General features: G+C 37.0%; 1 protein-coding gene across 3 annotated transcripts in view; it reads left to right on the top strand.

Annotated features, from left to right (window-relative positions):
• Positions 1–17,001, top strand: part of CANX (calnexin) — a 28,804-nt gene extending 11,803 nt beyond the window's left edge. For all 3 annotated transcript variants that reach the window (XM_016147737.2, XM_036224426.1, XM_016147736.2), the window contains exons 2-15: positions 1,905–2,081; positions 2,391–2,464; positions 3,007–3,065; positions 3,509–3,650; positions 4,094–4,175; positions 4,665–4,857; positions 6,326–6,515; positions 8,787–8,900; positions 9,184–9,340; positions 10,523–10,738; positions 11,647–11,766; positions 12,640–12,766; positions 12,953–13,032; positions 14,682–17,001. In XM_016147737.2, the coding sequence (XP_016003223.2) occupies positions 1,908–2,081; positions 2,391–2,464; positions 3,007–3,065; positions 3,509–3,650; positions 4,094–4,175; positions 4,665–4,857; positions 6,326–6,515; positions 8,787–8,900; positions 9,184–9,340; positions 10,523–10,738; positions 11,647–11,766; positions 12,640–12,766; positions 12,953–13,032; positions 14,682–14,735 (1,782 nt within the window). In that variant the 5' untranslated portion in view covers positions 1,905–1,907 and the 3' untranslated portion in view covers positions 14,736–17,001. The remainder of the gene's footprint in view (positions 1–1,904; positions 2,082–2,390; positions 2,465–3,006; positions 3,066–3,508; positions 3,651–4,093; positions 4,176–4,664; positions 4,858–6,325; positions 6,516–8,786; positions 8,901–9,183; positions 9,341–10,522; positions 10,739–11,646; positions 11,767–12,639; positions 12,767–12,952; positions 13,033–14,681) is intronic.
• Positions 17,002–17,592: the final 591 nt, after the last annotated feature.

Genomic DNA, 17,592 nt, shown 5'->3' with positions numbered 1-17,592 from the left:
ACGTCCTGGGTCAGGACCCCATCCTCACGACCTCTTTGGACCTTAATTACTTCCTCAAAAGCCTCACCTCCAAGTATACATTGGAAGTTAGGGCTTCAACATATGAATTACTATTCAGTCCATAACAATATATTAACAAATTAAAAATTATTGAAGAAATCAGCCCTGCCTTTCTTAAAGGTAAGCAGGGAGCCCACTGGATCACTTCCCCTATTAACTTTTCCTTGAACAAGTATTCTAGCACCAGCACTAGTCCTAATTAATCCATTGGTTTTGTGCTTTAATTAATTACTGCTGGTTTTACCTCCACATTTTGTTTTACTTTAATAACGTTGTAACCATATATTGTTTTAGTTGTTTTAGGCTAATTTACTTTTGTAGCTCATTCCTGGGAGTCCAACATTTATAGCATTGTTTCAATGAAAACTTGGGAGTTGTATAGAGTTGATTTAGATAAAGATGTTGAGTCAGCCTGTGTGGCTTTAGAGCATCCATTGTAGTTGGAAATGAACAAAGCCATATTGCTATGCTATGTATATTATTTTGATGGCAGTAAACAGGTATTTTTCCAGTAAATAAAAGATTAGTGGTGTTTTGCATGTATATAAGAAACCATAGGAGTTAATGTTGAGAGTTTTCTTCTAAAAAAAAATGAATACCAGTCCCAGGAAAGGTTATGGGTTTCATTTAGGACTTTCATTTTCTGCACTGCCTAAATAGTAAGCATTTGCGAATCCAGTAGACTTTACCGTCTTCCATTTTTGTGAACACAGTCCCAAAAGGAGTGAATAAAAGATATACAAAAAAAAAAAAAAAGACTACCAAGTGATACACGAAGGTCTAGGTCTGGGTGCTAAACTTTAAAGGGTTAGCATTTATAAGGAGTTTGGCATTCAGCATTAGGATAATTTGATTTCCTTTTTTCATAGACAGTTGGTTAAGTGACAGCCATGGTTGTGGATTGGGGCCATTGAAGTTTATGAAGGAGCCCCTGACTTCGGATTCTTTCTGTTTTTGATTTTGCCTGAGAAATAAATGTCTCCATTGCAAACAAGAGAACAACAACAACAACAAAAAATTAAGCTCAGTTTTCTTTCTTTTTCTTACTATATGGTGGACACATAAGATTTGCCATCTTGACCATTGTTAAGCGTACACAGTTCAGTGGCATTAAGTACACTCACATTGTTGTGTGCCCGTCACCTCCATTTCATCTGGCAGAATTGAAACTATGCTACATACTGCCAAATTGTGTGCATCCATGTGGCTCAGTTTTCATACCCTTGTATCTGTGGTCCTTGGAAAGAGGACCTACTACCACCCATGATAGTCTAATAGAATACACAAGGCAGTTAACTGTTGAGATAGAGATAATAGTAGCTGGTCCTTGGTTTAATGTTTTTATTGTTGAGTCTTAAAACACTAATTTAAAATCATCTACAAATGGTGATCTTTGCACAACAGCAGCAAAGATCACCATTTATAGGCTAGTAATTTATCATATCATTGTAATGCTTTAATCGGTACTCGTATATTAATACATGAAAGGGGCTTTTGTCTATTGTCAGGCTTTTTACAAGTGGAAGAGGTTAGTTTGAAATTGTATTTGAACATTCTAGTTCTTTATAGCCAATATGATACTCTATAGCCAATATGATACTCTCTATGAGGACAATTGTTTATGTGTGAGTTTTGTTTTGATATTTTCTTGAAATTGAGTCCTTGAAAATTCTTTCTATTTAAATTGTTCCTTTTATTTAAATATTTATACAAAGTTCATAATAAAATTCCTTTTAGCTCTAGTTTAAAAGCCTAAATTTGAAATAAGAGAGGGGTTAGTGGTCTTTACACAATTTTTAAAAGGAGGAGGTATGTTTAACCTACTTTACTCTTTTTATATGCAGATCATGGAAGGGAAATGGTTGCTGTGTATGTTATTGGTCCTTGGAACTGCTGTCATTCAGGCTCATGAGGGACATGACGATGATGTGATTGATATTGAAGATGACCTTGATGATGTCATTGAAGAGGTAGAAGACTCAAAACCGAAACCAGAGACCAGCACTCCTCCATCTCCAAAGGTTTGAAGTTGTATGAATCTATTTGTTTTACCTCTTGAGGTTATCAAAGGATGAAAGTAAATTTGGATCCTTTTCAAAGAGAAAGCAGATCTGCTAAAATACTTATGGGTCTCTCTGGCAGCCTGTTATATCTTGCCAAAGATAAATTATATGGATTGAAGTCAAGGGCCAGCTTTGAAAATTTTACGATAATTGAAATCAAACCAAGAGAATAAATCCTATTAAGAAAGGACTGTTACAAACAAACAAACAAAAAAGGGACTGTTGCTGAAAATTTCCATTCTTAATTCATTTTTACAACTAATACAGGTCATCTACAAAGCTCCAGTTCCAACAGGGGAAGTGTATTTTGCTGATTCCTTTGACAGAGGAACTCTGTCAGGGTAAGTGTTTCTTAGGGAAAAAAAATATTAGAGGCAAACATCATGTAAATAAGATGGAATAGTGGATTTTTTTTAGTATAGTATAGCTTCTTATAAAGTGAAATATCTAACTATTTTATATTTCCAGTGTTCATGCCCACTTAGGAAAATGGTCTTCTAGAACATATGATTCTTTCTTCCATTTCTCCCTCCTCTTCCACTATTTTGTTCTTTGAAGAAAAATTGTTTTCTCTTGAGTCTTAAAAGGAAGATGTAACAGGGCTGCAGCCTTAGTGTAGCCCTTCTCCTTCTAAAATGTATTTTCAATAAATCTTTTTCTAAAAAAAAAGGTGGAATTATTTCATGGGTTTGGTACTTTTTCTTACGAATTGATTAAAATATATTATCACTACTTATGTGCCAGATTTAAATGTTGAAAGTAGAGTCATGAAGTAGCCTAGAAAGAGCTGAATAGTTTTTGCTTTTATTAGTATTTACATTGTTTCTTTTTATAGGTCAGCTATCATTTGGACCTTAATTTGGGGGGTTTGTCTTAATTACAGGTGGATTTTATCCAAAGCCAAGAAAGATGACACTGATGATGAAATTGCCAAATATGATGGTGAGGTTTAAATTTGATTTAAATACAATAGCAGATTGATATTCGAAGTATTGTTTTCATGGTGTCTGTTGAGACTAGTTTAAAAGGAATATGTATGCATTTTAAGATTTTTCCTTAAAAGTTTTGCTATCTTTGTGTGTTCCATTATATTTTATAGGGTTAGAAAAGGTAATTTATCACCTATGGTGTTGTATATCGAAATGGAAGATCTTTTCTAGGCATTGGTAAAATGAATATGCTACAGGTTTTTAAAAATCTTATCCTAACATTTGTCAAGTATTTGAGTATTTAATATTACTAGGCCAGCTCTCATAGGTAAAAGGAATATGTTAAAATAAATATGTCATTTGATAGACTTGCACAAATTGGGGTTTTGTTTGTTAAGCTTTATAAGGCCTTCAGAAGTATAGCTAAGGAGTAGATCTTTTTTGTGTGTCTTACAGGAAAATGGGAGGTAGATGAAATGAAGGAAACAAAGCTTCCAGGCGATAAAGGACTTGTGTTGATGTCTCGGGCCAAGCATCATGCCATCTCTGCTAAACTGAACAAGCCTTTCCTGTTTGACACCAAGCCTCTCATTGTTCAGTAAGTGAAAAGCTTCTTTAGTAGAAGCTTTCTAGGAAGGGTGATATAAGGAGACATTATATTACTCTATATTAAAAATATTATCAGAATTATTATGTTACAGTAGAGATTTTTGAGTGTATTTGAGCATCCAATAATCTAATATTTTTCCTGCCTAATAAATTATTTTCAAAGAAACTGGCTATTCTTCCTCTAGAAAATGAACTGGATTTTGCAAAAAGTATTTACTGGAAATGTGCATTAAGCTTTTATTTTTTAACTTATTTGGTGGTGTTGGGAGAGGGGAGTGGGAAGTCTTTCAAAGACGATAAAGGACAGAATCTTTCCTAAGGATAAATGTAAAACTATCAGATCTATAACCAGGATGGGGAAAGGGGAAGTAAATAAAAAGTTTGATATTTTCAAACTGCCATATGGTTTTCCGCTTTTCTCTCTGAAATTAGGTATGAGGTTAATTTCCAAAATGGAATAGAATGTGGTGGTGCATATGTGAAACTGCTTTCTAAAACCGCAGAACTCAACTTGGTAGGTGCTTCCTATTTTTTTATGTGGCCACCCACAGTTATCTTTTAAGAATCTTAGAGAAAAGGAAAGAGTTTTGTAAGACCTGTGAAAATAAAGGCATCTTCTGCTGTTGAAATATTTTGTAGGGTTGGGAATATTGATGTTTCCATGCTTTTTAATTTGAAATGTTAATTTGAAAGCTGTTTTGTCTTATCCCTGGTTTCTGTTCTGCGTAATTTTTAGTTCAGCAAACTTATTTGTTTTATGAAAAGAGTATGTAGAGATATGCATTATTTTGTTTTTTAAGCACTTTCATATATTCTCATGTAAAACTTTCTGGTAATTTCTGGTTATTTGTTTTCACTGATATCTATATGAACCTCATTAACAAATGAGCTTTTCCTTTAATGTGACTGATTTATTTGTGATTTTATAAGGGAATATATCACACTTCTGAAATTTGCTTCGAACACTCGATTTACTTAAAATAATTAATTTTTGTTTCTGAAGGATCAGTTCCACGACAAGACCCCTTATACAATCATGTTTGGTCCAGATAAATGTGGAGAAGACTATAAATTGCACTTTATCTTCCGCCACAAAAACCCCAAAACTGGTGAATATGAAGAAAAGCACGCTAAGAGACCAGATGCAGATCTGAAGACCTATTTTACTGATAAGAAAACACATCTTTATACATTAAGTAAGCAAAACCATTAATTTGGGAGGTTTATGGCGCTGCAGATTTATCATTCATTTAATCTAAAGATCATACACATGGCAGACCCCGGCCTGCAAATAAGAGTCTCTATTGACTTAATATCTTAGTGGTGTAATGAGCTTCATTTCTCAGCATGAAAAAAAGCTTCTTGTCCATAGTTTGAGTTGAGAATTGGGGTTTGGGGCATTTTTGAGAATAAGCTTTTATTTCCATAAAGAGCTTCATTGCTGATGCCCTCATTTGCACCCTTTATTTTCTTGTTGATAAAATGTTAAGTATTAAGTAACAGGACATACAGTAGAAATCTACACATTTTTTAAAATTATGTTTTAGTTGAACTTTGCTTGGACGCTCCAATACCTGGACAGTTGAATTTAATCTTTTGGACATTGAATAAATTTTTTATTTTAACGAAGCTTTTCCTACTGGCTTTGAGATGACATATAGAAGTACCTCTTTTTTTTTTTTTTTAAAGATAACCTTTTTTCTTTATAATAACAGTAATACACATCCAAATTATATACACACAAATATATATACATATACAAATTCAAATATAGAAATAAACATAAAGGACATTCAATATTATATGAAATATCAACACTGAATGTATTGGGTCATTTGTGAATAAATGTATGTATAAACATGTAATTTTTAATTTAAAGTTGTATATCCTATATTTCACTTGATCTCTTAATTTCATAAAAGTCTGGGAATCTTCATGAAAGTAGATATTATTGTTAACATTGCCAAATGCATTATCATTGAGAACATCAGCATACCACTGTGTCATCTTGTATAGTACTCTGGATGGGCGTGACCCAGTTAACTGCCAATCAGACATTTAGGCGAGGGATCCAGGTTATAGCATAAGTCACACTTAAACTACCTTTATGGATTTAAAATTGTGTTTTTTCTTTTTTTTTTTTTTGGTCTCCAAAAGTACAACCATGGGTAGATGTGTGGTTTAATAAATAAAAGGTTTGTGTAATTTGAAATTTTTTTAACAGATGGTAGTTATACCAACTCAAAATTGAGGAAATGGACTTTTTCTACAGGGGTGGTTATAATAAATACATTTGTTTGCCTGTTGACTGGTGCATAACCATTTGTGTAAGGCCAATATTGTACTAGTTTATGTAACATTGTTTGTTGTTGGGGTTTTTTTTGATGTTTTTAATGTCCATGTGAAGTCTTTTGGTGGTTTAAATTTGATCTGTCATCTGTTTTAATTCCTTAAAGAACTGAGGAACGAGCTTTTATGATTTATAGATAAGGAAAACAGTTTACTTGCCTAAGACCCCCAAGACCATGTTCTGACTTTGTTGCCTGAGGTCTTTTTTACTCCATGCTTTTGGCTTTCTGTTAAAAATTTCTTTTTTGTTGTTGTAAATCTTGAAAATGAGTGGTTAATTAACATTTTAAAAATTGCATTTAATTTATTTTTCAGTCTTGAACCCAGATAATAGTTTTGAAATATTAGTGGACCAGTCTCTTGTGAACAGTGGAAATCTACTAGATGACATGACTCCTCCTGTAAATCCTTCACGTGAAATTGAGGACCCAGAAGACCGGAAGCCCGAGGATTGGGATGAAAGACCAAAAATACCAGATCCCGATGCTGTCAAACCAGATGACTGGTGAGTCTGAGTGTAACAGACTTGACTTGACTTGACTAGACATGACTTGAACATCTGAATGTTGGTTAAGATCTGATAATTTCAGCAATCTATGATACTGTCTAAATGGAAGGAGAAATGTAAACTACTGTAGCTGAAAGGGGGTGGTACCGATCATCTGGATTGCTTTACACCATTTTACAAACAACACCATGTTGAAAGTACTGAGAGAGTTTGCCTGTGTTTATACACTTGGTTTGTGGCAGAACCTTGGATCTCTTTGCCTTTCCAGTGCTTATATGAATTCACATCGAAAGCCAGAGTCCTGAAATTTTAAATTTTAATATGAAAAATAATCGTTTTCCTATTTAAACAAAACTCAAGAGGTCCCTGCTCTGTATTGGGCAGTGGAATACAAAGCCACAAGGACACCAGCTGCCCACACAGCCCCAGTTCAGTTGTCAGGCAGGTAAATGAAGTTGGCATGCATGTGGCAAGTAGTCTAATAGTAGGTGTCATTCGGTGACCAGGGCATCAGTTATACCTAACCTAGGGTAGTTTCTTGGAGCAGTACCAGTCAAACTGAGACTTGAAAGTGGGGCGGGGTTAACTGATGAGGTGGGCAGTGGTGATTCTGGTTGAAGAAGAACATGGTGTGTAAAAGCAGAGGAGCAGGAGCGAGTACCCATACATGTGAGAGAAATCAAGTATATGTGGCCTTTAACGTGGGGGACAAACTGGGGAGTGATGAGAAATAAAAACTCCTGGAGATGTACTCTCGTATATGTATGGCCACATGTGAACTCCACTGCAGTGACTTTTGGAAATGTCAGAAAGTGAACAAATGGAAATAATAAAACTGATTTGCTATTTGTAAAGGTATCCCTTTAAGCTTAATAGTGAAGTTCTAGTTGATGTTTTTCCTCCCTTAAAACTAAGATACGAGTACCTGAACTTTATGCTGCACCTAGTGTAAAGACCAAGTTTATTTGTGTTTTTGGGGAACATTAGTTTTGGATTCAGCATTGTTCAGTGTTGTATTCTTCAGCTGTTTTATTTTGGGAGTGGGAGTGTGAATGTTCCGCTTAAAAGGGACAGCTGAATGTTATACAACTTCAGATTCTTACACAATCAATTTAAAACTAGCATAGTTCAAAAAAAGCATAATCCTGATCAAGGACAGATGATGTTTTTGCTTACCAATTAAAGTGGCACCATCTTTCAGCCTCTGCTTGAAACTTTGAAAGAAGGTACTTCTTAATGAACCTTTAGTTTAGAAGTAACCATTTGAGTTATAATTCACATGCTAAAATCTACCCTTTTAAATTGTACAGTTTAGTAGTTTAGTGTATCACAGTGCTGTGTACCATCACCACTGTCTAATTCCAGAACATTTTTATCTCTCAAAAAGAAACCCATCCCCATTAAGTGGTTACTCCCTTTTTCTATATTCTCTACTTTGTGTCTCTGTGGGTTCGCCCATTCTGGACATAGAATAATGAAATATGTGGCCTTTGGTGTCTGGCTTCTTTCATTTATCATAATGTTATTAAGATTCATTCATGTTGGAGCATATTTCAGTGGTTCATTTCTTTTTATGACTGAATAATATTCCTTTGCGTGGACAATACCAACTTTATCCATCTCTTAGCTGATCGACATCTAGATTGTTTCCTTTTTTGGCTATGGTTGTGACTGATGCTTCTATGAACATTCTGGTACTGGTTTTTGGATGGATGAACATTTTCATTTTTCATTTCTCTTGGGTATATACCTAGGAGTGGAATTGCTGGGTCATATGTAGCTCTATCCTTAATTTTTTGGGGACTCTCCATTCTGTTTTCCACAGCAGCTGCACCATTTTGCTTTCCTACCAGCAGTATATAAGGGTTTCATTTTCTCCATATCCTTACCAGCACTTATTTTTGTCAGTCATTTTATTATAGCTAAGTAGATATGAAGTGATATCTTATGATTTTGGTTTGCATTTCCCTAATGGTTAATAATGTGAAAAATACTTCCATGTGTTTATTGGGCATTTGTATATCCATATAATTTGCTGGTTTTTAAAATTGGATTATTTTTATTATTGAGTTATAAGTTCTTTATATATTTTGGATACTAGGCCCTTATCAGATATATAATTTACAAATAATTTCTAGGAAGAATTTTAAGTTTTATGATTAAGGCCTAAATATTTTTAGATTACTGTGTTTCAGATTCACAGAGTTGGACTACATTGTGATTCTTGAGCCAGTGTTGTCATTACTGGCTTTTTCTTTTGTGTTTAAGGGATGAAGATGCCCCTGCTAAGATTCCCGATGAGGAAGCCACGAAGCCTGAAGGCTGGTTGGATGATGAGCCTGAATACGTAGCTGATCCCGATGCGGAGAAGCCAGAGGATTGGTAAGAACTTCAGTTAACTTTTAAAATTCTTGCTTTTTATTGAAATAAAAGTTTACACTTGAATATAGACTAAGTGTCCAAACTTAAGTAGAACTCAGCAAATTTCATTGTATATTCATATTTCTTTAATGCATGTGTCAGGAAAAACCCTTGTTAGTAGAAATACAGAAACAAGACGGTACTCTCTAGTGTGACACTGAAAGCATTCCTTCAGGGTGACAGGGGTGCCCCAGGATGACAGTTCATCACAGAACCCAGTTGTGACTTGTTTATTTCTCCACAGGGATGAAGACATGGATGGAGAATGGGAGGCTCCTCAGATTGCCAACCCTAAGTGTGAATCGGCCCCCGGATGTGGTGTCTGGCAGCGACCTATGATTGACAACCCTAATTATAAGGGCAAATGGAAGCCACCCATGATTGATAATCCTAACTACCAGGTGTGTGCCTCTTGGTGCATCTAATTGATCTGGTTGTGTTCAGATAGAAGTTTCGTCTGTAGTGAGGCTGGCAGCGTGATCACTCTTTTTGACTGTCGAATTACAAAGTAAACTTCACAAATTGAGAGAGCTTAATGTGTTCAATATTAAAAAGATAAACCTAGAAACTGGAAAGAGCAGCGTTCATAATTATTTTGTAACCTACATTTAAAAACAAAAAAAGAGAAATGGAAAACTTGCAGTTTGGACACTCTGCTATCATGTAGCCGTGGTGCTGTAGCCACAGGATGCAAATTGGAAGTCTGGGTGATGGGGCCAATAGGGGACTGTGGTGTCCTATCTGTGATGGGCCTTGGTTCCGCAAGCACAGTCAGCTCATCACTTGACCTTACTATGTTCAACTGGGAAAAAGACTTGAGCTTCACATGAGAGAGTGAGAATACAGGTAGTGATGTTGTAAAGCTTTAAAGTGATATTTACTGGTCTTGCTTCTGTTTCTGTCCTACTCAAGTTATTTATAATCACTCATTTCCACTTTGTCACACTTTAAAATGTGAGGTTTAGGTCCATGTCTATGCATGTACCATGTGTATACTTGTCTGTTTTCAAATCTGTTTTTAGTCGTGCAGTCAAACAATAAGATTAGTTTAAAATTGCCCTTTTAAAAGACCTGCCCTTTGGCTGTTTTATTTTATGGGCATTTAGGTGGTTTGCCATTTTTTGCTTTTTGAGTCCTTGGCACAATAATCGTCCTGTACGTGTCTGAGTGTCCATGGCAACTATTGTCTTGGTGGATATCTAGAAGGGAAATTGCCATTGAAGATCATGTACATTTTCAATCACCACTAAAGAACTCTACCAACATGTGCACCTACTCCACTAGCAAGCTGGTTGGCAACAGTGGAGGCTGTTGGATGTGCCTGGCAGAAAAAGGTGTTGGTTTGGATCAAGGTCATGGGCAATCTTAGAAATCGAAAGTAGTTGGAGTCCAAACATCTTAGAGTCACAGTGTGTAAAACATCAGCAGCATTTATTGTTTTATTTCTGTTACTCAGTTAAGTTTCAAAAGGTCAGCATTTACCTTCATATGTCATGCAAAATTTATCTTAATTCTTATTTAGGTTCACTGTAAATTTGTGTTGGTCATTATCTGAAATGATTTTTTAAAATATTTTTCTCTAGGGAATCTGGAAACCTCGGAAGATACCAAATCCAGGTTTCTTTGAAGATCTGGAACCTTTCAAAATGACTCCTTTTAGTGCCATTGGTTTGGAGCTGTGGTCAATGACCTCGGACATTTTTTTTGACAACTTTATCATTTGTGGTGATCGAAGAGTTGTCGATGATTGGGCCAGTGATGGATGGGGTCTAAAGAAGGCCGCTGATGGGGCTGCCGAGGTATGTGCTTGCTTGTTTCTTGTGCATTTATACCTGTAGTCGTAGATATCTAATTGCTACTTATTATCTAGGGTTTATCTTTTCCCTTATTTGGGAATATTGGCATTAAAAGTGATCTTATGCCCACTAAAGAAAAAATACTGAGTTTTGGGACATGATTGCAGTAGTCTAATGCAGTAGCTTCAGAATTTCTGTTTGTATGATGTGTAGGCTTTTTTATTATTATTATTGTTATTGTATTTGTTAAAATATATTTAACAAAATTTGCTGTTCAGAGCCTATTTCAGTGCACTTTTAAATGTCAATTCTCGGTTAACCTAACGTGTAGAACTTTCATTTGGTCATATGCCGAGCTGGGAAGCAAAGACTCAGAGACATTAGGTTAAGAAACTCTTCATTCACTGGCCACTGAAGTTAAGAGCCTTTGCTGATAATTAAGAAGCCAGCCTTTATACCCACGAGAGGGAGATCACCTTGATCTGTGGTCCCTAACCTTTTTGGCACGGGAGACCGGTGTGCTCTTGTGAAACTAATGCCTGATGGTCTGAGGTAGAGCTGAGGCGGTAATGCTAGCGCTGGGGGGCGACTGCAAATACACATGAAGCTTCACTTGCCTTCTTGCCGCTCACCTCTTGCTGTGTGGCCCGGTTCCTAACAGGCCACGGACCAGTACCAGAATGCAGCCTAGGGGTTGAGGACCCCTGACCTTGATGATAAGGAGAATAGGAAAATTGAGAGTTTTCTCGTAATTCCTTTTTTGTTGTTGTCATGTGAACACCTTGGCTTGTACCCTTTGGAAAAAGCAAAGCCTGAGTGGTGCTACGCAATCACTGAACAGCGGGACAGTGCAGCCTGCACTGATGTCAGAAGCCTTCAGAACTTGAGATGGGCTCTGTCTTGTTTTTCAGCCAGGTGTTGTTGGCCAGATGCTCGAGGCAGCTGAGGAGCGCCCATGGCTCTGGGTGGTCTATGTTTTGACTGTAGCACTGCCTGTGTTTCTTGTTATCCTCTTCTGCTGTTCTGGAAAGGTATGAGGTTTGGTTTGGTTTTGTTTCATTTCAAGTCACTTTTAGAGCTCTTATTATGTTAAAAAAAAAAATAACTAAGATTTGTCACCTGGGGTTTTCTTTGTAGAGGCTGAGTAGTGACTGAGCTCCATTCGGTGCTGGTTCTGAACTCTTATTCACTACTCTCAGTGGCTTTGGTTTGTGCCTTAATGGGAGTAGGATTTGTAGCCCCTCCATTTCTAGTTATATTTAAGCCACTCTTTTGCTTTCCTTATTGTCTGGCAGCAGCTTTCTCCTGTTGAAAGGGAAATAGCAACAACAAACTCGGATATAAAACCAGCCTTGAGAACACAAGCCAGCTTTTCCTCTTGGCATAGCTGTTTCTATTCATATACTTTATAAGTTGATTTTCTCATTACCCATTCCTCCTTCAGCACCCTGCCCCTCCCCTAAAAAATACACGGGGTAATTCAGCCATATTTTAGTTTTTCTTATTTAGCCTTTGTTACATATGATCAAAAAGAAAAAAAATTGTTTGGGTTCTCTACTACTCCTAAATGATTATGCTTCACCTTGCATTCAAGATGTTTTATAACTCGATTCCCAAAGTTCTTTTTCCAGCCTTACCCACCAGCACTGTTCTGCGAGTCTGTGCCTCAGGCACCTTTATATTTAAATCTGCATGGTTCTGCCTGACCCCTTTGTTAATAATGTTCCTTTTATCTTGAACCCCTTACTCTCCCCCAAAGAAAGCTCTCAGGGCAGGAAGTACATGTTACACATTTCTGTCTATCTACCCCAGTATATAGCCTGGTTCAGAACTTTATTCATAGGCCTTCAGTAATTATATGATAACGTATTGCATAAAAGTGTGCACTGTGGGACATATTTCAGAAACAGTCCAGTCCTGTGGAATACAAGAAGACTGATGCTCCTCAGCCAGATGTGAAGGAGGAAGAAGAGGAGAAGGAAGAAGAAAAGGACAAGGCAGATGAGGAGGAGGAAGGTGAAGAGAAACTTGGTAAGAAATAGATCCCAAAATTTGTGCTTTAAGCCAAGCCCCTAAGATGTTGCTTCAAACACTTTTACGATAAGCAAGTTATCGTAAAAGGTTATTTTAGACTCTCAAGGTGTGTGCTGATGCTAATGGTCTAGTTACCCAAAAACAAGTATAAGGGTTTGCTCAGTTGTTTTACTTCTATCTTAGAAGAGAAGCAAAAAAGTGATGCCGAAGAAGATGGTGGCACTGTCAGTCAAGAGGAGGGAGATAACAAACCTAAAGCGGAGGTAAAGGGGGCGGGGTGCATTTTATATTTTAGCACCTAAGTTGAAGGTACTTTTAACTGGAGAGAGTATTTTCATAGGACAATTATCAGTGGGTGTGGTTATAAAAATTCTGTTCAAGCCAGTTTTGTAAAAGTGAAATTCTTAGTATTTTTCTGTGCTGGAAATCGTTTTTGGAATAAGCAGAAGGTTATAGGGGAAAACTAATAAAATGCTTTCTAAGGTGCAGCTGTAGGTTATTATTTTACAGTTTCGTCTCATCTACCTCTCAGTGTGCCCTTCAAACGTATTTCTTGCACAAATCACTGCATTCTAAAATTTCTGTCCTTGCTGCTCATGGATTCATTCGTTTATTCAACACAAGCATTGTCAGTGAACAAAACAGACAAAGATACCCTGCCTTTGGGGAGCTTAAATTCTAATGGGAGGAGACACAGAAGCAGTAGACATTATAAGGAAGTAAATGAACAGTATGTTAGAAAGTGACAGACCATGAAAAATAAAAGGCGAGGAAAAAATACTGGAAGTGCAGGAGGTGAGGTGGGTTGCAGTGTTGAAGATGGTCAGCCTCATTGGAGAGGTGACAATTGAGCCAAGTCTTTAAAGAGGTAAAAGAGGGGTCCATGGGAAGAGTATTCCTGGCAGAGAGGACAGCCAGTACAAGGCCGTAACATAGAAGGCCAGTATGGCCAGTAGAGAGAGCAAGTGGAGCAAAGGAGGGTGGAGAAGGTCTCCTGGGCTATTGTCAGGGCTCAGCTTTTCCTCCTAGTGAAATGGGCAGTTAGTGCAGACTTTGGGGCAAAGGAGCGACCCAGTCTGATTACCCCAGCTGCTTTGTTTTCTGCAGACCAGAGAGAATCAAGGAGGCTAGTTAGGAGCTGCTATGATAATCCAGGCAAGATATGGTGGTTCTGAGCAGGGCGATAGGAAAGGAGGGTGTGAGAATTCATTGGACTTCTGGATCTGGCCTCTGGTAGATTGGATATGAGGGAAGAGAATAGTCCACACGTTTCCTACCAAGGTTCCTTTTCTAAGCACTTCTCTGCTTCTTCTTGGAAAACTACCCAGTGTCCATTTCCAGTTTCCATAGCTCTGCCGCCCTCTTGATTAAGGTCAGTGCTGTTGAAATTTTCAGTAGATATATTTAGTATCAACTAGAATGCAGAGTTCTAGGTGGCCAGTCTCACATACTTTTTTATATTCTCCAGGCTTCGTCTCACAGAAGTCGCCATGTGGAATAGAAAGAGCATGGGGCTTATAGTCCTGAGTGTGTTCTCTGGGACTCTGCCAGGATAGTCTTTAGTCTCCATGAAACCCAGCCTTCTCGGCCTCATGTGCCCATAGGCCAGCAGATGATTTAGTATTAAGCAAGATAATGTGTGAGACATGGTGTCTGGTCCTTTTAAAAGAAAATGTTTATGGATTAGATCGAGAAAAGTGCATGTTTACGGAAAGAAAACAAAAAAGACTATTAGACACATAATCTCACCACTTCCAAGACAGTTTTCGGCACATTTTTTTCTAATCATTTTTCTTGTTTTGTCCCTTACATGGGTTACCTTCAGCCTGGAATCTTGAAAATTTGGCTAACTTTTACTTTTACTTGTTAATATGCAAATTGTAGTAAATTTCTTCTTTTTTTCAACCAACAGGAGGATGAAATTTTGAACAGATCGCCAAGAAACAGAAAGCCGCGAAGAGAGTGAAACTATCTTAAGAACTTGATCTGTGATTTTCTCCCTCTCCCTCCCCTGCAAGTGTGGTCCTAGGAGAGGACCGAGCACACCTTAGGTTGAAACTCAGAAAACCTCCAGATGTCACCTTCAGCAGGTTTAAGTCAAACACTAGCCCGTGTAATTTTAAACATCTAGCAGTAAATGCAATTGTGACATAAAGGACCCTGTTTCTGTAGAAAGAAAGCATTTAGCATAATGGTTGTGAAATGTAACATGAAGCAACTAACTTCTTTTTTTTTTTTTTAACATCTTTGTTTTTTAAAATAGGGTGATAGAACTTTGCCAGTCTTTAAAAATCTTGGCTTAATTTAATATATTAATCTATCCCTGCAGAAATAACATCAACCTTTAGAAATGCTAGGGGGATGAATTACAGTTTTTATAACCATTTTGTTTGAGTTTGGTATTACAGAACACTAAGGTGTGTCTGTCCCTTAAAATTGATAATCATGTTTAAAGTGCAGTCATTCGTGGTTATAATCTTGTGTTGCTTGCTTCCATGATTCAATTCCTCCTTAGGAAATTGAGGAGAGGGATTGGGTGGAAGCCCAAATTTCTATAAAGTTTATGTTTAAATTGTATTAAAAATAGGCATATAAAAAGAAAAAAACTTTTCACTTGATGTTAGTTAGACCATAAAGCGTGTGTGTTCTGTTGCCCTTGAAACAGCTCAGTTCCCAGACGTCTCTGCAGTTAGGGGAAGAGGTAGCATAATGTGGCACATGGGCCTTCATACTCCACACACTGGGAGTGTCTGGGCTCCAGCCTTATTGAGCCGGTGGTTTATTAAGGAATGCTACCAGGATATGTGAGCTCCAGAGTAGATGCAGATGTTTCATCACATCTTCCACTGTGTTGACACTGTTTTCTTTTCCTTCCTCAAATTCCCAGCTTTCTCCTCTGCTATGCATTTTCTTCACAGCGCAGCTTGCAGTCCATTGCTGAAAATGATTATAAACTCTGCATAGTGTTAAGCTTTATTGTGATTACGTGTATGTTTCTTTTTCCTTTTTTTAAAGCAGACCCACACCTTTCAAGGGTCAGAGTACAGGATAGAATACAATCTTTCATTTTCATTGGTTTCTTTTACTCTGTGTAAAGACTTTAGAAGTCTAAGCCAGAGGTGAGCCAATTCAAAATGGTCTATAATTGAACACAGGCTAAAAGTATTGATGGGAGGAGTGACATGAAGCATGAGTTATTTGATTTTTGTAGCTGCTAAACCTTTTATGTTTTCATTTGCAGTTCATGTAATGTTGTGTCTTAAATTACATGATAAAACAGTCCTGTCCAAAAAAATTGAAGTACATGGCTTACAGAATTTTTCAAAAAGTGATGTTAGGTTTGTTTTTTCACATGGAATGCTGATGGGTGCTATCAGAGCCTCTCCCCCATCACTGTAGTGTAATAATAATATTATTACACCACACTGAAGTGTATTCAGAATTAGGTGTTCTTTTAGCTTTATTCTTTCTTCAGAGGTGTTTGAAATGTTACCGATGATACTGTTCCTTGCACTGAATATATAAACACTCCAGAGTGTTTATATTGGGGAGATACTTGGGGAGGAAGTATATTTGTAAAAGATGAAGGCTGTATCTGTTTATTTTGTTTGTTTATCTTCAATATTTTACTGGTCCACTTCCATTCTTATGAGGGTAGGATGCATTTTCTTGCCGTTCAGTACTTCATTTTCATCTGTTCTATGGTCACAGTGACCTTAGCTATGTAGCAGACTTTCCCAAATGTATTGAGTGCAAATAAAGTTACTTAGCAACACCTGAAAATATGTCTGCAGGTTTATCGTTGAAGCAAATGTGTTTGGGATTGTTGCATTTTTAGAAATCAGCCTTTTGCATTTTCCATTGATAATTCATTTTTCTCACAGTCTCTCCCTGCTGAGCTATGGAATGACAGGTGTAAATCAGAGTGTTCATTTGCCTTTCTGGGGTTAGTAAAGTTTGTCTAAATCAAGTCTTGTCTGAGTTCTTTTTCACTCTTTTGTTGAAGCGTCCTGATAAAATGTCTAATACGTTAATGAATGATCAGCAGCAGTTTTCAACTCTTTAAAAGGCACTTATGTTGTGATTTTACATGCTAGTTGTCTGTCCCATGGTTGTAAAATGCCCACTCCATCAGATGTTTGTCAGTTTCTCTTGTCCACAAAATACTCTCCACTTTTCTCAAATTGTCGCATTGCTAAATGGTATTACATTAAAGCCTTGTGTTAAGCATCTGCTTCTGACTGAACTTCTTCATAGTAACCTTAAATTTGCATGTTTTACTATTCCAAAATGGGTTAATCTTCCTTTAACCCATTTCCCGTTTAGGAAAAAAAGTGCAGCTCGCTGCCAGTGTTAACATCATGTGTAGGAATGCTGTGTTTTCTAGGATTTGATGTTTTCAGCAATTGAGAATTACTATATTTTGTAAATGGAAATACCACTACTAAAAAAATGCTATAAATAGAATGATGTCATTTGTTTCCAAAGACACTTGACATACTAAAGTGATGCAAAAATAATAATAAAAGTGTGATATTTCGTGGCAAACTTTAGGGGTAAAGTTAGGACTGTAACCTGGGAGTTATCCCGCCAGAGAGTATTCTCAAACAGGAAATGGGTTAATTGGCTACTACATGAGAGCTAATATGTAGAAACTACTATGGGTGGTGAAATAATTATAGTCATCCTTTGGTGTCCTTAGGGGGTTTGGTTCCAGGACCCCGCACAGATACCAAACTCCAAGGATGCTCAAGCACCTTATATAAAATGATGTATAGTATCTGCATGTAACCTACACACATCTTCCCATATACTTTAAATGT

This window comes from Rousettus aegyptiacus, unplaced genomic scaffold (assembly GCF_014176215.1).
Source record: "Rousettus aegyptiacus isolate mRouAeg1 unplaced genomic scaffold, mRouAeg1.p scaffold_m13_p_7, whole genome shotgun sequence".
Taxonomy (NCBI): Eukaryota; Metazoa; Chordata; class Mammalia; order Chiroptera; family Pteropodidae; genus Rousettus; species Rousettus aegyptiacus.
The sequence above is the reverse complement of the archived record's forward strand: the minus strand, read 5'-3'. Positions and strand labels throughout refer to the sequence as shown.